This window comes from Chiloscyllium plagiosum, unplaced genomic scaffold, assembly GCF_037043375.1.
Source record: "Chiloscyllium plagiosum isolate Xiang-an unplaced genomic scaffold, Cpla_swu_hap1 HiC_scaffold_9, whole genome shotgun sequence".
NCBI classification, from domain to species: Eukaryota; Metazoa; Chordata; class Chondrichthyes; order Orectolobiformes; family Hemiscylliidae; genus Chiloscyllium; species Chiloscyllium plagiosum.
Genome location: NW_028270147.1, coordinates 54,739,229 through 54,765,065, shown reverse-complemented (window position 1 = coordinate 54,765,065; position 25,837 = coordinate 54,739,229). Strand labels below are relative to the sequence as shown.

The 25,837-nt window shown below is 40.3% G+C and overlaps 1 protein-coding gene across 4 annotated transcripts in view; it reads right to left on the bottom strand.

Moving 5' to 3' along the window:
- oma1 (OMA1 zinc metallopeptidase) overlaps positions 1 to 25,837 on the bottom strand; it is a 73,640-nt gene that overhangs the window by 22,496 nt on the left and 25,307 nt on the right. For 3 of the 4 annotated variants that reach the window (XM_043699292.2, XM_043699295.2, XM_087990638.1), the window contains 3 exons: positions 24,528 to 24,635; positions 16,223 to 16,351; positions 8,730 to 8,804 (listed from right to left, as the gene is read on the bottom strand). In XM_043699292.2, coding sequence (XP_043555227.2) covers positions 8,730 to 8,804; positions 16,223 to 16,351; positions 24,528 to 24,635 — 312 coding nt within the window. The remainder of the gene's footprint in view (positions 1 to 8,729; positions 8,805 to 16,222; positions 16,352 to 24,527; positions 24,636 to 25,837) is intronic. The other variant, XM_043699294.2, reaches the window with a different exon arrangement.

The window sequence follows — 25,837 nt, the reverse complement described above, 5'->3', positions numbered from 1 at the left end:
AGACAGGCAATTTGATGAAGGTGCTCGACATTCATTGTATGGCACTGTGTAAAAATAAATGCTAACAGCGTATTGAGACTAGACTCAATTTTCCAGCCCTCATTGTCTGGCTATCTCAGTTGTAACATTTTACACTATTAAGCCTTCTCTAATTAAACCTGAAAGGATTCACTGCTGTTGGATCATATTATAATTGAAAGTAACAGCAGCTGCAATACCTCAGACACACGAGTAAAATTTAGCATAATGCTAGAAGAAATAAAAAGTGGCAAAGAATATAAAAGACCCAAAGGTCAAATGTGGTCTCTTGCCCATGATTTACGTTTACACACTTTGGTAAGATCATGAACTGATTAAAAAATGGAAATAACATTTGTTATCAACAGTGCAGACCTTTATAATGTTAGTTCTGAACATAGTTTAGATATATAATTTAAGTTAAAGCCTTAGAAAGATTCTATGGTCTGTAATTCTACAAAAAGAAAATGTCATTCAATCTTACAGCTAGCAAAGATAAAAAAAATTACCTGAAGCCACCTGGTCTCCTTCCTATCGGAAAGATGTTGTGAAACTTGAAAGGGTTCAGAAAAGATTTACAAGGATGTTGCCAGGGTTGGAGGATTTGAGCTATAGGGAGAGGCTGAGCAGGGTGGGGCTGTTTTCCCTGGAGCGTCGGAGGCTGAGGGGTGACCTTACAGAGGTTTACAAAATTATGAGGGGCATGGATAGGATAAATAGACAAAGTCTTTTCCCTGGGGTGGGCGAGTCCAGAACTAGAGGGCATAGGTTTAGGGTGAGAGGGGAAAGATATAAAAGAGACCTAATAGTAAAAAAAAGTCTCTCCTCCTTCACTTTTTAAACATTTTTTAGACTGTAAATGTTCCACAAAAATGATTTAAAATGAAAAATATTCTGTTTCTGATAATATAACCCATAAGAAAGCCTATGACCCAGGAGCAGCTGCAAGATTCACCAACTCTTAGTTCACCGTTTTTGTTTTAACCTATTTTTCTAATCAACCTGATGTCATCAAACACCTCTGGAGCAGGTGGGACTTGACCCCTTGACCACTGTGCCAGAAGAGGGCCTCCAAAAGCCTTCAACCTGTTTCTCAATATCAACCTGTCAAAGACATTATTACACACCTCTGGAACAGGTGAGACTTGAATCCTGACCACCCAGTCCAAGGATAAAGACACTACCACTGCCCACAAGAGGGCTGAGATCAAATTCTCAACCACATTCACTGGGTAACAATTGGATGAAGAAACTATTGCTGCTTTTAACCCCATACTCAAACCACAATTTCCAACATGCTACCAACTGACTACAATCAATTAATTTAGCACCGATTGATGATTGGAACTAGAGTCATAGAGATGTACAGCACGGAAAGAAACGCTTCGGTCCCACTTGGCCATGCCGATCAGATATCCCAACCCAATCTAGTCCCACCTGCCAGCACCTGGCCCATATCCCTCCAAACCCTTCCTGTTCATATTCCCAGCCACATGCCTTTTAAATGTTGCAGTTGTACCAGCCTCCGCCACTTCCTCTGGCAGCTCATTCCATACACGTACTACCCTCTGCGTGAAAAAGTTGCCCTTTAGGTCTCTTTTATACCTTTTCCCTCTCACCCTAAACCTATGCCCTCAAGTTCTGGACTCCCTGACTTTGTCTATTTATCCTATCCATGCCCCTCATGATTTTATAAACCTCTATAAGGTCACCTCTGACGCTCCAGGCAAACCAGCCCTAGCCTATTCAACCTCTCCCTACAGTTCAAATCTTCCAATACTGGCAAAATCCTTGTAAATCTTTTCTGATTTCAAGTTTCACAAGATCTTTCTGATAGGAAGGAGACCAGAATTGCACGCAATATTCCAAAAGTGGCCTAACCAATGTCCTGTACAGCCTCAACATGACCTCCCAAACTCCTGTACTCAATACTCTGACCAATAAAGGAAAGCATACCAAACGCCTTCTTTGCAATCCTATCTACCTGTGTCTCTACTTTCAAGAAGCTATGAACCTGCACTCCAAGGTCTCTTTGTTCGGACCTTAGCAGGACATATACACTTAATGGTAAGATTTGCTTTCCCAAATGCAGCACCTCACATTTATCTAAATTAAACTCCTTCTGCCACTTCTGAGCGCATTGGCCCATCTGATCAAGATCTGGCAGTAATCTGAGGTAACCTCCTTCGCTGTCCACTACACCTCCAATTTTGGTGACATCTGCAAACTTACTAACTGTACCTCTTATACTCACATCCAAATCATTTATGTAAATGACAAAAAGTAGAGGACCCAGCACTGATCCTTGTGGCACTCCACTGGTCACAGGTCTCCAGTCTGAAAAACAATCCTCCACCACCACCCTCTGTTCTTCTATCTTTGAGCCAGTTCTGTATCCAATTGGCTAGTTATCCCTGTATTCCATGAGATCTAAATTTGCTAACCAGTCTTCCACGCGGAACCTTGTCGAAAGCCTTACTGAAGTCCATATAGATCACATCTATCGCTCTGCCCTAATCAGTCCTCCTTCAAAAAACTCAATCAAGTTTGTAAGACATGAATTCCCACATACAAAGCCATATTGATTATCCATAATCAGTTCTTGCCTTTCCAAATACAGGTACATCCTGTCTCTCGGGATGCCCTCCAACAACTTGCCCACCACTGACGTCAGGCTCACTGGTCCATAGTTCCCTGGCTTGTCCTTACCAATGTTTTTAAACAGTGGCACCACATTAGTCAACCTCCAGTCTTCTGGCACCTCACCTGTGACTATCGATGATACAAATATTTCAGTAAGAGGCCCAGCAATCACTTCCCTAGCTTCCCACAGGGGTCAAGGGTACACCAGTTACCCTTTGGATTCTCCTTAATCGTATTTGTCAAAACTATCTCATGTCCCCTTTTTGCCCTCCTGATTTCCCTCTTAAGTATACTCCTACTGCCTCAGTCACCTGCCCTGCCTTATTTCCCATGAGAAGGTCAATTTTTGCATCTTCTGTAGTAGGTCCACATACTGAATCAGAAAATTTTCTTGTACACACTTAACAAATTCCTCTCCATCTAAACCCTTAACACTATGGCAGTCCCAGTCTATGTTTGGAAGTTAAAATTCCTTACCATAACTACCCTATTATTCTTACAGATAACTGTGATCTCCTGACAAATTTGTTTTTCAATTTCCCTCCGACTATTTGGGTGTTTAAATTACAATCCCAATAAGGTGATCATCCCTTTCTTATTTCTCAGTTCAACCCAAATAACTTCCCTGGACGTATTTCGGGAATATCCTTCCTCAGTACAGCTGTAATGCTATCCCTTAACAAAAATGCCACTCCCCCTCCTCTTTCTGTCCCTTTCTGTCCTTCCTGTAGCATTTGCATCCTGGAACATTAAGCTGCCAGTCCTGTCCATCCCTGAACCATATTTCTGTAATTGCTATGATATCCCAGTCCCATGTTCATAACCATGCCCTGGGTTCAATTTCCTTCCCTGTTAGGCCTCTTGCATTGAAATAAATGCAGTTTAATTCATCAGTCCTACCTTGTTCTCTCCTTTGACCCTACCTGCCCTGACTGTTTGACTCACTTCTGTTCTCAACTGTACCAGTCTCAGATTGATCTCTTTCCTCACTATCTCCCTGGGTCAACCCTCCCCCCCTCCCCAACCACTCACACCTTACTAGTTTAAATCCTCCTGAGCAGCTCTAGCAAATCTCCCTGCCAGTATATTAGTCCCCTTCCAATTTAGGTGCAATCTGTCCTTCTTGTACAGGTCACACCTACCCCAAAAGAGTTTCCAATCATCCAAAAATGTGAATCCTTCTCCTATACACCACTTCTCAGCCGTGCATTCATTTGCGCTATCCTTCTATTCCTGCCCTCACTAGCTCATAGCACCGGGAGTAATCCAGATATTACTATTCTCAAAGGCCTCCTTACTAAATTCCAGTCTAACTCTCTATAATCTCCCTTCAGAGTCTCAACCTTTTCCCTTCCAATGTCGTTGGTTCCAAGGTGGACAATGACCCCCTGCTGGCCCCTCTCCCCTGTGAGAACATTCTGCACCCTCTCTGAGACATCCTCGATCCTGGCACCAGGGAAGTAACACACCATTCTGATTTTTCGCTGCTGGCCACAGAAACATCTGTCTGTATCTCGGACGAGAGAGTGCCCTAACACAATCTATCTCTTGGAAGCAGACGTACCCCTCATTGCATTTGAGCCAGTCTCAATACCAGACCCTTGGCTGTTCGTGCTTTGTTCCCCTGAGAATCCATCACCCCCTACAATTTCCAAAACAGCATACATTTTTGAAATGGGGATAGCCACAGAAGACTCCTGCACTAACTGTCTACCTCTCTTACCTTTCCTGGAGTTAACCCATCTATGTGATTGTATCTGCGACTTTCCCCCTTCCCATTCGCTGCCATCCATCACATCGCCTTGTTCTTGTAAATTCGTCATTGCCTCTAAGTGTCTCTCTAACCGATCCATTCGATCTGATAGGATTCGCAACCAACGGCATTTATTGCAGATATTATCCTCAGTAACCCATACACTCTCCCTCAACTCCCACATCTGACATGAGGAGCATATCACTCTCCTGAAGGCCATTTTTGCTTCTTTCAATCTACAGACCAGAAACTAGCACTGTCTTATGCCTCTACAAAACCCTGCTCCAGGTTAAATTCATACTTGTTTAATCAAGAGACATACCCAATAAAACATGTAATCAAGAAAGAACCCACTCTACTCACTCCTGCAGACTTACTGTGAAGCCACGCTTAAAATATCAACTTATCTGTTTCTGTGCTGTGACCTCTCCCAAACAGGTTCCTCCAAGATCAGTTGTGAATTTCACTGTTTGTTAATTTTCCCATTCGCACTCCGAAGCCCAATGATACATGAATTCAAACAGCAAAGGCAATAACTGTGCAGGTTCACTGCTGTGTCAGTGTGGGTCTGTCTCTCTCTCTCTCTCTCCCTCCCCCCCCCCCCCCCCACTGCACTGACCTCACAATGTGCTTCCCTTTTAAAGGTGCTGTTGTTTTGACCTTTTTTCTCCAAAGTTCCAAAACAATGCAACATATAAAACAGTAATTGCTGCTCCTGGAATTCGAGGAAATCACCTCTAACACCTAAAATACCTCAAAAAAGGAGCAGCTGTTACAGCCAGAAATTTTTCCCATCTTCCATCTTGGATTACCCAGAATCCTTTTCATGACACTGAAGTTAGGGCCACTAGGTGGTAGTCATTGAGACATGCTGCATGAGCCTTCTTAGGCACAGGGATGATGTTGGCTCTCTTGAAACAGGCAGGGACTGTGGTCTTCTGCGGAGGGATGTTGAAGATGTCCAAGATGACCTCTGCTACTTGATCTGCGCATGCTCTGAGTGCACGGCCTAGTATTCTGTCTGGTCCCATCGGTTTCCTTGGATTCACATGAAGGAAAACTGATCTGACCTCTGATGCAGTGACTACTGGGATAGGTTCATCAGGACTTGTCGGAATAGGTGTTACCTTTCCACCAAAATTCTGCTTAAAGTGAGCATAGAAGGCGTTGAGATGATCTGGGAGGGATATTAGACTAGATTCCTTACAGTATGAAAACAGGCCCTTCAGCCCACCAGGTCCACATCGACCCTCTGAAGAGTAACCCACCAGACCCATTCCCCTACCCTATATTTACTAATGCACCTAACACTATGGGAAATTTAGCATGGCCAATTCACCAGACCTGCACATCCTTGGATTGTGGGAGGAAACCGGAGCACCCGGAGGAAACCCACGCAGACAGGAGAATGTGTAATCTCCACACAGACAGTCACCCGAGATAGGAATTGAATGCGGGTCCTTGGCACTTTGAGGCAGAAGTGCTAACCACTGAGCCACCGTGCCACCCCAGAGGATATGTCATCCTCGACTATCTTGCACTGTACCCATCCAGTTACCTTTTAAATGTTATAATTGTATAAGCCTCCACCACCTGCATGAACACGTTGCTTCCTTAGTTCTTTTTAAATCTTCCCGCACACCTTAAACCCAGGCCCTCTAGTTTTGGACTCCCCCACCCCAGAGAAAAGACCTTGGCTATTCACTCTATCCAAACTCCTCAAGATATTGTAAACCATGTCTAAGATTACCCATCAGCCTCCGACGCTCCAGGGAAACTAGCCACAGTCTATTTAGCCTTTCCCAATAGCTCAAATGTGACAACATCCTTGTAAATCTTGCCTGAACTATTTCAAGTTATACAACATCCTTCCCATAGCACGGAGACCAGAATTGCGCACAGTATTCCAAAAGTGGCCCAACCAATGTCCTATACAGCTGCACCATGACTTGCTAAATCTAACACTCAATAGTGACTAATAAAGAGACCTTGGAGTGCAGGTTCATAGTTCCTTGAAAGTAGAGTCGCAGGTAGATAGGATAGTGAAGAAGGCATTTGGCATGGTTTCCTTTATTGGTCAGAGTATTAAGTATAGGAGTTGGAAGGTCATGTTGCAGCTGAACAGGACATTAGTTCGGCCACTTTTTGAATATTGAGTGCAATTCTGGTCTCTTTCCTATTGGAAGGATGTTGTGAAACTTGAAAGTGTTCAGAAAGATTTATAAGGATGTTGCCAGGGTTGGAGGATTTGAGCTATAGGGACAGGCTGAATAGGCTGGGGCTGATCTTTGAGGGGCCCTATTCGCTCCCTAGTTACCCTTTTGTCCTTCACATAAAAACCCTTTGGATTCTCATTAACCCTATTTGCCAAAATTAGAAGTGCCATGGATAGTGAAGAAGGTTAGCTCAGATTACAATGGGATCTTGATCAGATAGGCCAGTGGGTTGAGGAGTGGCAGATGGAGTTTAATTTAGATATCTGCGAGGTGCTGCTATCTTGAAAAACAAATCAGAGCAGGACTTATACACTTAATGGTAAGGTCCTAGGGAGTGTTGCTGAACAAAGAGACCTTGGAGTGCAGGTTCATAGTTCCTTGAAAGTAGAGTCGCAGGTAGATAGGATAGTGAAGAAGGCATTTGGCATGGTTTCCTTTATTGGTCAGAGTATTAAGTATAGGAGTTGGAAGGTCATGTTGCAGCTGAACAGGACATTAGTTCGGCCACTTTTTGAATATTGAGTGCAATTCTGGTCTCTTTCCTATTGGAAGGATGTTGTGAAACTTGAAAGTGTTCAGAAAAGATTTATAAGGATGTTGCCAGGGTTGGAGGATTTGAGCTATAGGGACAGGCTGAATAGGCTGGGGCTGATCTTTAGTTACCCTTTTGTCCTTAACATAAAAGCCCTTTGGATTCTCATTAACCCTATTTGCCAAAGCTATCTCAGGTCCCCTTTTTGCACTCCTGACTTCCCTCTTAAGTATACTCCTACTACCTTTATACTCTCCTGTCTGTATCTGACATATGCTTCCTTTTTTGTAACCAAACCCTCAATTTCTCCAGTCATCCAGTATTCCCTACACCTACCAGCTTTTCCTTTCATCCTAACAGGAATATCTGGTCTCTGGACTCTCATTATCTCATTTCTGAAGGCGTCCGATTCTTCAGCTGTCCCTTTACCTCATATTGAGATTGTACAGTACATTAGTGAGGCCTCTTTTGGAGTACTGTGTGCAGCTCTGCTCACTCTGTTATGGGAAGGATACTATTCACCTGGCGAGGGTTCATAAAATATTTACCAAGATATTGGTGGGAATGGAGGGTTTGACTTATAAAAGTAGGCTGGAACATTTTTCACTAGAGCGTAGGAGGTTGAGGGATGACCCTCAAGAGACACTGTAAAATCATTAGGGGGATATGGTGAATTGCAAAGGTATTTTCCCTTGGTTGGGGGAGTTCAAGACTAGGGGGCTTATTTTTCAGGTGGCAGGACAAAGATTTAAAAAGGCTGCAAGGGGCAACTTTTGTTTTACATGAAGTGGTTAGTGTGTGGATGAAGTGGTGGATGCCGGTACAATTATGCTTAAAACATGTTTGGATAAGCACAGGAAATGGAAAGGTTTGGAGAGCTATGGATCAAATGCAGGAAGGTGGGACTAATTTAATTTGGGAACAGTGAATGTGGACTAATTGGACTGAAAGGGTCTGTATGACTCTACAACTCTTTTTAAAAAAGTATAAAAATTAAAATATATAAAAATTGAAAATTTGATCTGTCTAGTGGATAATGACGATCAGACTCAATTATGTGGTCTCCAAGAATGAACTCATTTTGGTAATTGTGGCCCGGTGAAGGTCATTTGTGAACAATGGATCTCTGAAAGAAGTAACAAAAAGCATCTGACATGATGCATCTCTCCACTAGTCAATGCCATTAGCGTTATTTAAAATACAAAATTACTGATCAGCAGCAGCTCCATATTTAAAGAAATTACATTCTATACAAAATATTAATCTCTGAATTTGAAACACAAATTCTTTAATAAAAAAGGTAAAAATTATAGAGATAAAAATGTTAGTTTCAGCATCAGTATTTTATTCTGTGAATCAGTCCAATTCCAATGGACCATAAAGAAAACTGAAGACAGTAATTTTTAATTACACAATAAAAGCATGTTTTCACCAGGTCTTCTGTAAAGAATGGTGAGCAAAATACTTGGTAAATATATTCTCTACAACTGGCAATACATGAAACTTTGTACTGTTCAATACATGATTGCAAACCAAAAATCAGATAGCTTTGGAGACTATAAGTTACCTTAGCTGCAAGTCGTAATCCAACCTCATCAGCCTCGATCTCTAGTTTCCGGCTATATGGTCTGTCAAACATGTACTGTGCAAAATACACGTATTAATGTTATTGGTGATTGATAACATTGACCAATTCTTCAATTCTAATATACAAATCAAAGTAGATAATTCCATTCAACAGAATTATTTTGCATGTCCTCTGATCTCACTTTATTGTAGCTTTAAAATATACTTTCAGAGTCAAGAGTAAATATTTAGCAACAAAGTCAAAAGTTGGAAATGCCTGTGTACAAACATACTAATTAGGAGCAGCCTATCAATCCCACTTCACCATTTAACAATATCATGGTCGATCTGACAGATCTATATTTCTATCTATCCTCGATAACCTTTCACCACCTTGCTTACATAAAAAACAAACCATCTGCCACCATTGTAAAAATGCTCATGGCCTTTTGAGGAACAGAGTTTCAAAGACACTCAAACCCATTTGTGGAAAATTTCCAGTCATCTGCCTCAGTTGTGTAACCATTTGCTATTAAACAGTTCTAGGTTATCCTACAAGAAGAAACATCCTTTCCACTTACATTGTATCAAGACCCCTCATCATCTTGTATGTTTACTCTTACTCTTCTAAACTCGAGAAGATATAAGCTTAGCTTTTTTCATAAAACATCCTACCCTTTCCTGGTATTAGACCAGTAAAGACCTTCATGGACTGTTTCCAATACATTTATATCCTTCCTTAATTAAGGAAAGTAATATTGTACACAGTATTCTTGGTGTGGTCTCAGCGATGCCCTATACAATTGAAGCATAATCTCTCTCACTTTTGTATTCAACTTCTCTCACATTAAAAGATAACATTCTGTTAGACTCAGTCTTTTCTTCCCAATCCAGTTCCTGCCCACTTACATCCATGATTACTCTGATGCTTTACACCAGTTTCAGAATTTCCAGTTTGAGAGCTCTAGTTGTCTTTACCATGGATGTGCAATCTCTATAAATGTCCATACCCCCCCACCAGGATGGTCTCTGGGCTCTGTGCTTCTTTCTGGAACAAAGGCCTGAACCATCCCCATCGAATACCACCCTCCTCTGCCTGGCCAAACTCATCGTCAACCTGAACAACGTCTCTTTTAACTGCTCTCATTCTCTTCAGGTCAAATGGGTGGCCATGGGTATGCACATGGGCACCCAATTATGCCTGTCTCTTCGTAGGGTATGTGGAATATTCCTTGTTCCAGTCCTATCCCGGCACCCACCCACAACTCTTTCTCTGGTATATTGATGATATCATCAGCACTACCTCCCTCCCACATCTGGAATTGGAAAAGTTTATTGATTTAGCTTCCAATTTCCACCCCATTCTCACCGTCACCTGGTCTATCTCTGACTCCTCCCTTAATTTCCTCAACATCTGTTTCCATGTCTGGGGATAAACTGACCCCAATATCTACTATAAACCCACCAACACCACGGTTACTTGGACTATACATCCTCACACCCTCCTTCCTGTAAATGCTCTATTCAATTCTCCCAGTTCCTCCATCTCCATCGCATTTGTTGTGATGATGCCAACTTTGCGAAGGGAGTCTCTGAAATGCCCACCTTCTTCCTCAACCAAGGATTCCCCAGCACAGTAGTTAACAGAGACCTCAGCCTGGTCCGACCCATCTCCCACACATCAGCCCTCAGCACTGTCTTCCCTCTCACAACAATGATAGGGCCCCCTTTGTCCTTGCGTACCATCTCATTTCATCCACATCCAGAGGATATCAGACCCATTTCTGCTAACTCTAACAAGATGCCACCACCAGACACATAATCTCTTTGCCTCCGCAGCTCTCCAACACCCCCCCCCCCCCCGCCCCCCCCCCCCCCAGTCAGCCTCCACAGGTACGATTCCCTCTGGGACACCATGGTCTTCTTTCACTCTTCCTTCACTGCCAACATCATCCCCCACAGCCTCACGGCACCTTCCCCTGCAACTGCAGAAAGTATAACACCTTCCCATTTACCTTCACCCTTCCCAGTAACCAGGTGCCCAAAGACACCTTCCAGATGAAGCAGCACTTTATCTGCACTTCACACAATCTAATCTAATGCTTTTACTGCTCACAATACGGTCTCCTCTACATTCGAGAAACAAAACGCAGACTGGGTGACTGCTTCACAGAACACTTGTGTTCTGTTTGCAAAAAAGACCCTTGACTTAGTGCTCACCACTTCAACACCCCACTCTGCTCCCTGGCCAATATCTCTGTCTCAGGCTTGCTGTGGTGTTCCAGTGAAGCTCAGCACAAGTTGGAATAACAGCACCTCATTTCCTGCTTGGGGACCCTGCAGCATTCCAGACTCAATATCGAGTTCAATAACTTTAGGGCTTCAGCTCTCCTATGTCCTTATCCCAACCACCACACACTAGGACTTGTCATCACATAGTCTGGTATTACACACAATCCATTATTAGTCACTAACAGTCCCCATTAATAGTTATTCATCCTCCTACTCAGATCATTGTCCATTCCTTTGTCTGTCCAACTGCTCTTCTCTCTCTTTGCGCAATATACCCACCTATTGTTTACTTCTTACCTCTGCACCGCCCACCTTATCTTCCTCAAATTGAGGAAGGGTCACTTGACCTGAAAAATTAACTCTGATTTCTCTCCCCAGATGTTGCCAGACATGCTGACCCTTTCCAGCAAATTCTATTTTTGATTCTACTAGCTTTCTTAACTAACACATAGTAATCTTTTGTGATTCATGCATCTCAGAACTCTGCACTCTGATCATTTAGATAACCTGCTTCTCTTTTGTTCTTCCTACCAAAGTGGACAACTTCACATTTTCCCATATTATGGTTCATGTGCCGCATTTTTGTACACAAACTATCTATATCCCTTATAGACTCGTCATTTTCACAAGCTGCTTTCCCAACTATCTTTGTGTCATCAGCGAATTTGGCAACTGTACCTCTGAGGAGAAAGTGAGGACTGCAGATGCTGGAGATCAGAGCTGAAAATGTGTGGCTGGAAAAGCGCAGCAGATCAGGCAGCATCCATGGAACAGGAGAATCGACGTTTCGGGCATAAGCCCTTCTTCAGGAATAAGGGCTTATGCCCGAAACGTCGATTCTCCTGTTCCTTGGATGGTGCCTGACCTGCTGCGCTTTTCCAGCAACACATTTTCAGCAATTCTGATCCTAGTCATTTATGCAAATTGTAAACAATTGAAGCCCAACACTGAGTCCTGCATCTTGACAACCAGTAAAAGATTTATTTTTGTCTATTTTGTCTAGCTAACAGGAAGGAATTTCCTAACTATGCCAAAATGTAACCTCTATTTTATTTTCCATAATAACTTTTGATATGGCACCTTACCAAAGTACAATAAGTCAACCAGTTCCCCTCATCCAAAGCACATTATTTTTCATAGAATTCCATTAAGTTGGCCACAAGACAATACTGACTATGCCTGATTACCTTGAACTTTTCTATGACAGCCTTAATAATATCTTCCTTATGACGGATATTAAGCTAACTAGTCTGTAGTTTGCTTTTTGCTAATGTCCTGCCCTTTTAACAAACAAAATCCTATTTTCCAAACAAATGGAGTGGTTCCCAGAATCTAGGGAATTCTGGAAAATTGAAACCAAAACATTAACCATCTCACTGGCACTTATTTTAAGACCTTAAGATGAAGTCGGCCAGGAATCAAGGACTTAACAGCTTGTAGCTCCAACAATTTCACTGGTGATTGTAATTTTCTTAAGCTCCATTTATTCCCTGATTTACAGTTATTTCTGGGATTACTTGTATCTTCCACAAAGATGGAAAATACCTATTCAATTAATCCATCTCCTTATCTTCCATTATTAATTTCCCACTTTCTTGAACGACTGCTCACTTCGTTACCTCTTTATTAAAATGTATATAAATCTGTTTTCCTATGTCTAGTTAACTTTCACTCATGCTCTAACATCCTTCTTAACATTTTTAGTCATTCTTTGATGAATATATTCTATCCAATCTACTCCCCACAACTCATCTTTGCATAATTATGTTATTTTCCTTAAATTTCATACTATCTTTAAGTTTTTAAGTTAACCATTGAGTGATGTCTTCCCCCTTAGAATTTTTCTTTCTTATTGAATGTACTGAATCTGAAACATGTGCACCATCGCATCTCTATTGACGCATCCCTTCAGCTAATTTACCTGTTCACTTTAGTTAGTTATCCTTTTATGCCCTCATCTAAGTTTAAAATTCTAATTTTGGACACTGTTCTCTCCCTCAAACCAAATTTAAATATCAATCATCTTCTGATCACTGTCACCTAGAGGTGCATTCACTATGAGGCCACTAATTCATTTCATTTCATGGCCGAGTACCATGTCTAATATAGCTACTTGTTTAGCTGATTCCAAAAAGTGCACTTTCAAGACACTATTTCAAAAACATTCTATAAACTCTTCATTTGATCACCTTTGCCCTTCTGACTTTTCCAGTCTATACATAGATTAGAATCTCCTATAATTACTCCTGTACATTTGACAAATAAGGGCGGCACAGTGGCAAGCACTGCTGCCTCACAGCGCCAGAGACCCGGGTTCAATTCCCGACTCAGGCGACTGACTGTGTGGAGTTTGCACGTTCTCCCCGTATCTGTGTGGGTTTCCTCCGGGTGCTCCGGTTTCCTCCCACAAGTCGCAAAGATGTGCAGGTTAGATGAACTGGCCATGCTAAATTTCCCGTAGTGTTAGGTAAGGGGTAAATGTAGGGGTATGGGTGGGTTGCGCTTCGGCGGGTCGGTGTGGACTTGTTGGGCCGAAGGGCCTGTTTCCACACTGTAATGTAATGTAATCTAATCTAATCTAAAATCTAATCTATACCCACTATGTTTTCCTTTATATTCCACATTGCTATGTTATTTCAATTAAAAGGACTGTACACCACAAATGATTTGTTTCTAATTTCTCCAAAACTGCTTCTATATCTTGATTGCCTGAACAAAGGTCATCCATTTCTGAAGTGCTAATACCATCATTAGCTAAACAGAACCAAACCTCCACATTACTCTAGCTTCCTAAACTTTCTCGTATCCTTCAATATTCAGGTCCAATCTATGTCATCCCGCAGTCATGTCTGTATAATGGCTGTAAGATTTATTTCAATGTGTGTTATCAGTTCATCTGCTGTCATTTTGTTGTTCATCTCATTTGACTGCTACCTGCATTTGGTTACAGAGCCTCCCAGAAAGTAAGGTATAGAATGCCAGGTTTCATCTCAAGAAATGCTGCTGTTTTATAGGGTGTTAGATGTATGCACAATAAAACACAATATGCTGGCTGTGGACTCCAAAGTTGTACTACAACTTGTAAATCCATTATCTTTCATAAGGGTGCATTCAATTAAAAGATGTCCCGATCGTGTAACTGCTGCTATTACTCTAGTGTTAAATTTCAAATAAAAGCAGAGTAAAGCATTAAATTGCAAAAGTATTACCAAGTGTTTTATGTAAGACTCAGAAGTAACAAAGACTGGATTGCTTACAGTTTACACACACTTCAAAGAACCAGCCCTAAGAATCAATGTACCAATAACATAACTTGAGGTGGTTTAGTTAACCGAGTTCTCTTCATCATGCATATCAATTCTCTTAAACTGAACAGACAGTATTTTCCATTACTTAAATAAAATGTCACAGGGTGACAGATCACAAGAATACATTTCCCATGATATTGATCACAATACGTCAGATGTCACCATGTCTCTTTTGTTTAAAATACATTTGTCTATTTCTTTGTCTCCTTTTGCATTCTGTTATAATTTTACTGAAATTTTTTTCCCCTTGTTTGCTATTTAATTTCTGTTTTTGTTGTTTCCCTGCTTCCTTTCAGGTAGGAAATAACGTGCCACGTTAAAAAGGTCTGCAAGTTTCACCTAATAGTGGCAGGTTTAGGAAATGTAGTTTATAGTCCTGAGTGGTTGCTTTTCTGTATGACAAGTTAGCTTGTCACTGTTAATTCTTTTTTATGTCACTGCCAGCATTGCTTCCGATACTGATTCATGCCTCCTAAAACAATAGTTACCTCTACAGCATAATCAGTTTCAATACTCTGCAAGTGTTAGCATCGATATTCACACTAAGCCCCTCCAGTGCCTCTCTATTCTTATCCAACTTGTGTCTCAGGTGATATTGCATGAAGCCATCTGCACCCATTCTGTAATCCTTTCAGAATTTCTCTCGATGCTCCCATCAGTCCCCTCTCTTTGCTTTCAACATGGTCCCCTATTTAACAATGGCAACAGAGAAAGAATAACATTTTAATTGTTAAAAATCACACAACACCAGGTTATAGTCCAACAGGTTTAATTGGAAGCACACTAGCTTTCGGAGCGACGCTCCTTCATCGGGTGAAACCTGTTGGACTATAACCTGATGTTGTGTGATTTTTAACTTTGTATACCCCAGTCCAACACCGGCATCTCCAAATCATTTTAATTGTTAGGAGCATCGGGGTCATTTAAAATGTTATTACACTGAAATAAGTTTTGTTTTAAATGTAAAAGACAAAGGACATTCAAAGTAAAATGTACCTCAAAATAATTCAACATTTTAATTCAAACACTTGAGAAGCAAATTGTTTTCAAAGGACCAGGCACAGAATTAAGATGAAGTTAAGGTCAACTAGCAGGGCAGAACTGGAAATAATTCCCAACAATAAGACCAGTTCAGGTTGTGGGTTGGTAGTAATAGCGGAGGCAAGGAATCCATAAAACTGGGAAGAGGCTGAGCCATCAGCACAAAGAATGGTTTCAGGAAAGCAGGAAACTGATTTTGTTTGCATTACTAAACTGTTGAAACATTACATTCCTTACTATATTGAAATTATACTATCTGCCTATCAAAGTGAAAAATATGGTTTGAAGCAGGACCGGATGCCCTACTCGAGAAAACATTAAAGACAGTCTCAGTGTAATACTGAAGATTTTACAAATGGCATGGTTAGTCAGAGAATATGATGACAGCTAATTTTAATAAAACATTTAACGCTTATCTTAATACTTTATAAAAGAAACAATGTTGCCAACATGACAATGAGGAAATACTGCACCTGGCAAACTAATCAAGCGTACAGAACTAGAAGAGTTCAGTTTGTGCTGAGTTAACTTATGCCAGCACAAAAAAACAGCAGAAGTCTGACAACTTTATCAATGCACCAGGAAAAAAAAACACATTAGCAATCCAAGTATCAAAATTGTTCATTCATTTTTAAATCAGATAAATCAGGAAATGATAGCAAACTACCAAAATCAGAGCCATCATGAATTGTCGTCCAGCATGAGTCGATGTGTTGAAGAGACAGGAATACAAAAGGAACTGCTACATTTTGAACAAATTATGATTTTCATCTGTAGAGAGGAGTTACTGTTCTTTTGCAGATAAAGCTAATCTAAAAATCTACATTCACAGAAAACAAGGGAACATTCTCACCTCAATCAGTTTGTTTTGGATCCACTGTCCCAGAGCAGCAAGACCATCCCGTGGGAACACAGCCCAAATAAGTGTCAAGAAAACAAGGGATACAAAATCGAGGAGCTGAATTATACTTGCATGTTCTGCCTAGAAATCAACAACATGATCGCATGACTAGCATCCTGGTAAATCAGTGGTTATTCATTTCAATGAAAATGAGTCAAATGCATACAAATATCATCAAAACGCTGTTAGACCTATGCATATGTAATGGAACCTCATTATCCACACTACAATTATCCTGATTTTCCATATACTGGAAAATTATACTGTCTACGAACACCAACCTGCTCCTATCTGACATAAATGAATCCCTCAAATCATCTAAAATTAAATGATAACTATCTTAATTGCAGCATACTTGTGTTGATTCAAGAGCCTATGATACTGTTCTAACGAGAACTTCCCTGTCAAAAATTAACTCAATCCAACTATAAAACCTCACCTTGACAACCACTTTCAAATGAACCACTCAGTACTGCACTGGAGAGTTTTTTGATGTCCAAGTACTGGAGACAGACATGAACTCAGGTTTCTGACTCAGACAAGAATGGTACCAGGTTAGCCATGGATGATACCGCTCCATAATGTGAACCAGAGTGTGACCTGTCTTGCACCAACCAGGGTAAATAGGGCAAAGGCTTTCAACCAGTCAAGAGTCATAGAATCAGTTGTGTAGAGTACAGGAACAGATCTTTCAGTCCAACTCATCCATGCCAATCAGATATCCTAAACTGATCTAGACCTATTTGCCAGCATTAGGCCCATATCCCTCTAAATGCTTCCTATTCATGTAACCATCCAGATGCCTCTTAAATAATCTAACTGTACCAGCCTTCACGACTTCCTCTGGCAGCTCATTCCATACACGCACCACTCTCTGCATGAAAAGGTGCCCCTTAGGACCCTTTTAAATCTTTCCCTTCTCACCTTCAACCTATGCTCTCTAGTTTTGGACTCACCTACCTTGGGAAGAGACCTTGCTTATTTATCCTATGCTTCTTATGATTTTATAAGCCTCTGTAAAGTCACCCCTCAGCCTCCAAACTCCAGGGAAAATAGCCCCGGCCTATTCAGCCTCTCACTATAACTCAAATCCTCCAACCTTGGCAACATCCTTGAAAATCTTTTCTGGACCTTTCCAAGTTCATATTCAGTGGAGTTTAGAAGGATTGGGGGTGGGGGGGATCTACTTGAAACATACAGAATACTGAATGGCCTGGACAGAGTAGATGTTGGGAAGATATTTCCATTGGTAGGAGAGACTAGGAGCTGAGAGCATAGCCTTAGAGTAGAGGGGAGACCCTTCAGAACAGAGATAAGGAGAAACTTCTTCAGCCAGAGAGTGGTAAATCTATGGAATTCATTCCCACAGAAAGCTGTGGAAGCAAGGTCACTGAGTATACTTTTTTTTTATTTTAATAGATATTTTTATTAGAAATTTAACATTTTTACAAGTTTACAAAAATAAACAAAACTCTCAGATATAAACATTGATATACAATTAGCTCAAATATACAATAGCCAAAATTTGACAAAAAAGAACAAAACAACAAAAAAAAACCGAAAAGAAAAAAAAACAAACAAACTCAACTATCTACTAATCTAACCAGGGTGTATATTTAAGTCTCTTACATGCTCGGGATGTGTTAGCATCAGATATAATAAAACCTGTATTCGTGCGGGATTCATCCCCCGAGGGGCCGCGGACCAGCCAGGTTTGTAATCTCAATTAAATAAAAGCCCTTGTTAGGATAGCCGAAATATCTGTATTTATGTAATTCAAAAAGGGCTGCCATATTTTATAAAATAATTCGGTCTTTCGGTGCACCATATTTGTAAGGAAGTCAAGGGGAATACATTCCATAATTAGTCTGTGCCAATTTGAAAGTCCAGGGGGGCCCTCCGCCGCCCAGTTCACCAAAATATTTTTCCTTGCACAGAAAGAAAGAATAGAAAATAGTCTCTTCCCGTACGTGTCCAGGGAGGGAAAGTTCGAAAAGCCCAAGAGGAGAGATATGGGGTCCACTTTTATTTCCGTTCCTAAAACTTCTGTCAGGGTACTTGCTACTTTAGTCCAATATCTACGGATCTTATGACAGGTCCATAAGCAATGTACAAGAGTGCCCACCTCTATTTTGCATTTAGGACACATTGGAGATGCTCCTGCCTTAAATTTTGCCAATCGAACCGGTGCTATATGGGCCCTATGAAGTATCTTCAGCTGGATAGCCTGGGTTCTGTTACAAATAGTAATTCTTCTAGCATTTTCCCAGATATCATTCCACGTTTCTGTGGAGATTTCTAGTCCCAGATCCTGATCCCATGTTTTAAGCAGATTATCCATATCTCCCGACTTCATCATGTAGTAAATGATAAATATTACTGATGGAAGATACCCCACTGGTCGTAGGACACTACATTCTCTATCGGATTTATAAAGACTATCTAATAACGTAGTCTTCTTCTGTATATAATCTCGAATTTGGAAGTATCGAAAGAGGTCTCCATTGGGTAATCCGAATTTCTGACGCAGCTGTCCGAAAGACATCAGGACCCCATCTTTAAATAAATCCCCGAGACATGAGATACCCCTGGATCTCCAGAGTTTAAAAGTGGCATCTGTTAACCCCGGTTGGAATCCCCATGCTCCCACTATCGGTGCATAGGGGGATGTTTTATGTGAATTACCCTCATTTTGCCGCATTATATTCCAAGCCTTGATTGTATTTAGTATTATAGGGTTTTTACAGTGATCTGTAATGATTTTCCTCTTGTCTGAGAATAAAAGGTTAATAAGTGGGTATTTTACTTGAGAAGCCTCGATGTCCAACCAGATTGATTGTGGATCAGACAAGACCCAATCAGCTATGTAACTTAATAGGGAACTTAATTGATATTTCCTAAAATCTGGGAAGTCCAATCCACCCCTTGCCTGTGGAAGCTGTAGCTTCTTCAGCTTAATGAGGGGCCGCCTATAATTCCAGATAAAGGAACTCAGCCAGCCGTATAATTTACATAAAGCCGTCCTCGGCCGCATCACCGGAAGCATTCTCATAGGTTATAGGAGACGGGGCAGGATATTCATTTTGATTAATGCTATTCTACCCAACCAGGAAATTGGCAGGTCTCCCCATCGCTGGAGGTCCTGCCTTATCCTTTCCAATAAATACACAAAATTAGCCTTATACGACTGACCAAATACTGGAGTAATAAAAATGCCTAAATATAAGAAACCCTCCAGGGACCAGCGAAAGGAAAAAAGGGAACCGTCCGCTAAGCGGGGTATCACAGCAAGGCCACCCATTGGCATAGCCTCCGATTTTGAAAAATTAATTTTATAGCCTGAGAATGCACTAAATGTATTAATAACTTGGATTAAGCGAGGTATAGACATCAAAGGGTTACTGAGGAATAGAAGAACATCATCTGCATAAAGGGTAATTTTATGTTTACCTGTACCAATCCTTGGGGCCACTATATTAGGATCAGCTCGTATAGCTTCTGCTAGTGGTTCAATTATTAGCGTGAATAACAATGGCGAGAGGGGACATCCCTGACGGCAGCCCCTACCCACACTGAAGCTATCCGAGCCTAATCCATTGGTAACCACAACTGCTTTGGGATCACTATACAATGTTGAGATCCATTTGGTAAACACCTGTCCAACACCAAACCTCTCCAATGTGTAAAACAAGTATGACCATTCGACCCTATCAAATGCCTTTTCCGCGTCTAATGAAACCACTACTCCTGGTATCTTTCCCTGATGACAAGCTTGAATCATATTCAGAGCCCTTCTAACATTATTGGATGATCTATGGCCCTTAATAAACCCCGTCTGATCCTCCTTTATAATATGTGGCAGTATCCTTTCTAGTCTCAGTGCTAACATTTTAGAGAGGATTTTAAAATCACTGAGTATACTTAAGAGTGAGGTAGATAGGTTCTTGAATATCATGGGAATCAAGGATCACATAGAAAAAACAGGAAAATGGGGTTGAGGAACTTATCAGCCATGATTGAATGGTGGAGCAGACTCCATGGGCGGAATGACTTAATTTCAGCTCCTGTATCTTATGGTATCTTTGCTATTGAAGGGAGACCAGAATTAAACCCAGTATTCCAGAAATTCTTCTGAACTCCATCGAGCATAGATCCAGAGTCCTCAACTTTCTTTGAGTGACAAGCCCTTCACCCCAGGGATATTCTTGTAAGCCTCCTCTGGACCTCCTCCAATGCCAGCACACCTTTCCTTAGATACGGGGACCAAAACTGCTCGCAATATTCTAAATGTGGTCTCATCAGCACCTTGTACTGTTGCAGTAAGATCTCCCTACTATTATATTCAAACCCCTTGAAATAAGGGCCAACATTCCATTAGTCTTCCCAAATACCTGCTGCACCCGTATGCTAGCTTCCCGTGGTTTTACGCACAAGTAAACCCCCCAATCCCACCCCCCAGTCCCTTTGTGTTGCAGCTTTCTGTTATTTTTCTCAATTTAAATAACACTGTTCTTTTGTTCTCTCTTCTAAAAAATAGCAACTTCACATTTTCTGAAGGAAGGATCTACAAGAAATGAGAAAAGCTAAACTATAAAACAAAAGAGGAAAGAAGAGCACAGGAGATAATACTAAAGGAGCACATAAATAACCAGAGAAGAAACAGATTAACAGAAAGAAAGGTGAAAAGATGATTGCAGTGCTAAAGATGATTTAAACCATCTGTATAGTAATGGATGCACTGTTTGTAATAAACATAGGGGGATTGGAAACAATAATACATTGCAAGAACCAAATGTAGTTGGGATTGCTGAATTAGGCCTGCAGAAAAAAATAGGCTTGGGAATGAAACATTACAAGTGTAACACATTTAGTAAAGGTAGATAGGGACAAAGGTGAGCTGAATCACTTGTATTTATTACAGATAACGTAACTGCTGAAGAAAGTGTGACAGAGCCATCATTCAGACAGATATAAAATTCATGTGAACACAGATGAAAGATCAATCACACTCATAGTGGCAGTCTATAGACCTTCAAACAGTGAAAGTGAGATAGAGGAAGAAATACGAACACAAATTAACAAGCAGAAAATAATTATGATGGGGGATTTCATTTGCACCAAAATTAACTGTCCAGAACATGTATTTGTAAACCAGGATATGCCCTTGGCATATGGAAAACATTTTGGATAACATTTAACAGAGGGTCAGTAAAGTTATGTTCTGCTAATAACAAGAGAAAAAATAAAAATCAATGTGATAATAAAAATAAATGGAAGATATTGAGAGTTATGAAAAAGGCAGCATCTAAATGCATGGATATTAGGGGACAATATGGTAAGTGAGAATATGGAAAAACTAGAGGGAAGAAAAATATCTAATAGTCATAACAGGAACTATGAAGCTAAATTATGAAATAATACAAAATAGTATAGTTAAATATTCAACGGGCACAATAAAAGCAGTAGAGATAAAAATCACAATGATAATGAAACAAAAACAATTATTTTTGCTCAGATTTACCTGGGAGAAGCAGCAGATTATAAAGAATTACAATAACCAAATTTCAAATGGAGGATAGATGTCAAATAAACTCATCAAAATCAAAAAGTAGAGAAGTCCTGCTCTGAAGTGATTGCATACACATATTTTGGAATCTAGAGAAGCAGTTCAGTTCAAAGGCAGTTAGGGATGACCTATCTTCTTGAAATATTTTGAGAGGTCTGGCTTGTCCCGTAGCAAAATGCACAAATCACTAACCACTTTTACACACGTCAAATAAAAAAAAATACAAACATGAGGGTTTGTTTCTACATGAACAAAATTAAAAAATAGAGAAATTGTACTAACTTTGTATTGTGGCTGGTCTTGATGTCTCGTGGGCAATTTTGGTTGTAATATTATAAAAAGAATATGAAGGGATAAGTAAGGATACAGAACAGGATTTACAGGATGAAACCAGATTCTAGAGCTATACCCAATGGGGAAAGGATAAATAACCTAGGTCTATTTTGTCTTGAAAAGTGGTGATCAATCGGAATTCATCAAAATCAGAGAAGTAACTTGGGGCTTTGTGAAAGATCTAGAGTGATGTAAAAGTTTACATGCATTGCATTTTTAAGCTTGTCATAATAAAAACAATTTGCATTTATTATGATATGAAAATGTAAAATTCTAGAAGTACTCAGCAGGTGAGGCACTATCTGTGGAGACTGACCAGAGTTAACAGTTCAGTTTGATGACCTTTTATCAGAAGTGGGTAAAGTTACAAGAAAAGTTAGTCTCACAGGGGCAAAGCAAATGTTTCTTTTCTTGCCACATTCACCAAAGAAATATATAATGTGGCTTCAGCATGTGTGCTGCTGTCTAAAAGCAAAAGGAAAGTGCAAAGCAAATTAAACAAAATGAGAGTAAAAGGTTATGTTCTGAAATTGGTGAACTGAATGTTGAGTCCAGAGTGCTGTTCCTCAAACCTGTGTTCGCTAAAATATTGCGGCAGATATTTATAGAGTGTCTAAGATAGCAAAACTGTCAGGGCCCTTTAAAGAAGTGCTGTCAAGCAAAATGTACCGATAAATCACAATTGAGATATTTAGCCGAGTAATCAAAAGCCTTGTCGAAATTGTGTGTTGAAAGCTTTTTAAAGGAGAATCAGTGTTTTACAGTGGGTATTCCAGACCACAGGGCCCAAACAGCTGAGGATACAGCTGCTGATGGTTGGTGATGAAATAAATCAAAGAACTGCAGGTGCTAGAGATCTGAAACAAAAACTCAACAGGTCTGGCATGTGGAGAGAAAAACAGAGTTAACATTTCAAGTCAAGTGATCCTATATCAGAACTGAAAGTAGCTAGGAAGTATGAGGTATTTAGGCTGTTGAAGGGGTTTGGGGTTGGAGGGGGAGGAGTGAATAGGTAGAGATAGCACTCCGAGAGGAAAGAAAAAAAAAGCACAAGCAGAAAGAATTGCTGATGATAGGCTGAGAAGGTAATAAATGGTGAATGGTTGCTAATGAGAACTGTAAATAGTTGAAAAACGAGCAACTTTCCAGAACAGAATACGGGAGTATGGGGGTGGGTAACAAATGTGGAGAAATGTGTTACTGTTCTGAAATTGTTTAGTTTAATGTTGAGACCGGAGGGTTTAAGGTACCTAGATGGAAAAAGAGATGAAAATTTGTCATATATAAGAAGTCAAACTATTACTTCTTGGGAGCATTCACAGAATGGGAGAAGTGAGGTTGTGGAGGTACTTGAAATTGACAACAAGCATTTTAAAATCAAAACTTTTTGGAAAAGCTCAGCAGGTTTGAGGAAGGGACACATTAACTCTGATTTCTCTCTACAGCTGCTGCCAGACATGCTGAGCTATTCCAGCAATTTCTGTCCTTATTTCTGAATTCCAGCATCCAGAGTTCTTTCGGTTTTTATTTTAAAATCAAGGTACTTTCACACGAGGAACAAACATTGTTCAGCTCGTTTGGGCTAAATGGTAAACTGGTAAAAATTAGGTTAGGGATAGCAGATATTTGGATGAGCTCAAGATGGGAGTCCTGTCAGGAGATCATTAGAAGGTCATGCCTAAAGGGAACAAAAGCTTCAACAGCGCAGGAAATGAGGTGAATCAGGGTCCAGTTAAACAGTGTCAGAGAAGTGGAGATAGGTGGTCTAGGTGTTGATGATATGAGAGGAGGCGATAGCACAGTGGTATTGCTGCTGCACTAGTAACCCAGAGACCCAGGTTACACTGCGGAGACCTGTGAATCCTTTCATTGCAGATGATGGAATTTGAACTTCTAGAGTCTGCATCTTTTTATTTTTCTTTATTTTTCATTGTGGGCTAAAACAGAAGGAAGATGATTTTAAAACCAAGGATTGTGGAAAGAATGGCTACACACATTAAAACAAATTATTGGAACTCATTGTGAGTTATGTTTCCACTGTTGCTTTGGAAGCAGTGGGGAAGGAGAGAAAAGCTAGCACAGCTCAGAGGTATGTTTGCAGAGCGAGAGCCAAGTCCTCTAACTGCAACAAGTGCCTAAGATTTTTCCAGTTGTTATTAAATTGAACACAATGAAAATGCCATATTTTACCATTATAATTTCCAAGATTTAAGTTTATTCCACTTGAATATTTAAGCTGTCCCATTCTAACAATGAAATTGATAGCTTGTATATCTAAGTTAATTTGTGAATATATCATTATTTCAATTCTTAAATGTTTCCCTTTCCAAATAGTTGAAATCAATGACTTGTACTCACCCCATGAGCAAGGAGACAATGAGCCATCTCATGACCTAGAATACATGCAAGTTGATCAGTATCTGCCACAGCTTTGAACAGCCCAGTCAAAACAAATACCTGCCCATTCTGTGTGAGAAGAAAACAATTTTATTAGAAAAGGACACTTCTTCAACACAAAATTAGGGAAAGTAAATGATAAGGCTGGAATTTAATGCTGAATGCTAACAGTTGTATAGCAAATTTTGACTGCATTCAAAATTTGAAAATAAGTTATACAACTCCATATTAATCTCCCGAGGATCAAATAAATGCGTCAGTAAAATTGTCCAAATGATAAAAGTTTTTCATGGCTACTGTTGCTCATCACAAAACTAACAAATCTTATGACATTTGGTAAGGGAATGGGAGAATGGGAAAAGAAAGAAGAAAATAAACTGCTTCACAAGCTAATTACGGTGAAACATATTTCTAAATTACAATTTAGGAACCACAGGTGGAATTCTGATGTTTATGACATCATCTGAAAATCCAGTGGTGATAAATTAATCTCCACAGCAACTCTCTAATCAAGGTTACACTGTTTGAAAACCACTTTGCAAGTACAACCTAATTGGAGGCAATGGTGTGTGATAGAGAGAATGAGATGATATTACTGGATGTTGAGTGCATGCCAGAAGGGCCCAAGGACTTACTGGTGAGTACTGGTGATAGTGAACTTTGACCAGTGTGAGGGAGTGGTGGTTTGCTGAGGAGGTGCTATGTGAAGGTGCATTCACCAAACTTGACCACCCACGTGAGGTCACTGTATTACTTGTATTTACCTTCCGAGTGTGATCTTTGAAGACTTTCCTAGTTGTCTACAAAACAATGGTATCAGCCCTCATGTTCAGCTTGGCAATAATGTCTCCAGCCTCACTTGTATCACACTGGAACACCATGCACTGATGATAACTTTCCATTATTGAAATTATATCAATATTATTCTATGCAAATTATCTTTAGGAGCCTACCTTCCAGAACAGCAGACTAGTTAATCCATATGGTGTCCGCACAATGCTGATTTGCCTCCTACTGAACATAGAGGCAGACAGCAGCACAAAGGAGCTATGGGATATAATGAATTGTGTGCTACATTCACGCAGGTAAGGTAGGTACACCAAAATTTGCACACTGGCCACCTCAACCGGAATCAATTCAGGCAACTAGGGAGGAATCATGAAGCCCACATGCAAAAACTGGGGCACTTAACTCAACCAAAAATATATTACTGATTAAAGCACAGCCTTCTAGTATGCAATATCAATATTTGCTGAAAATATTTGGTCAGA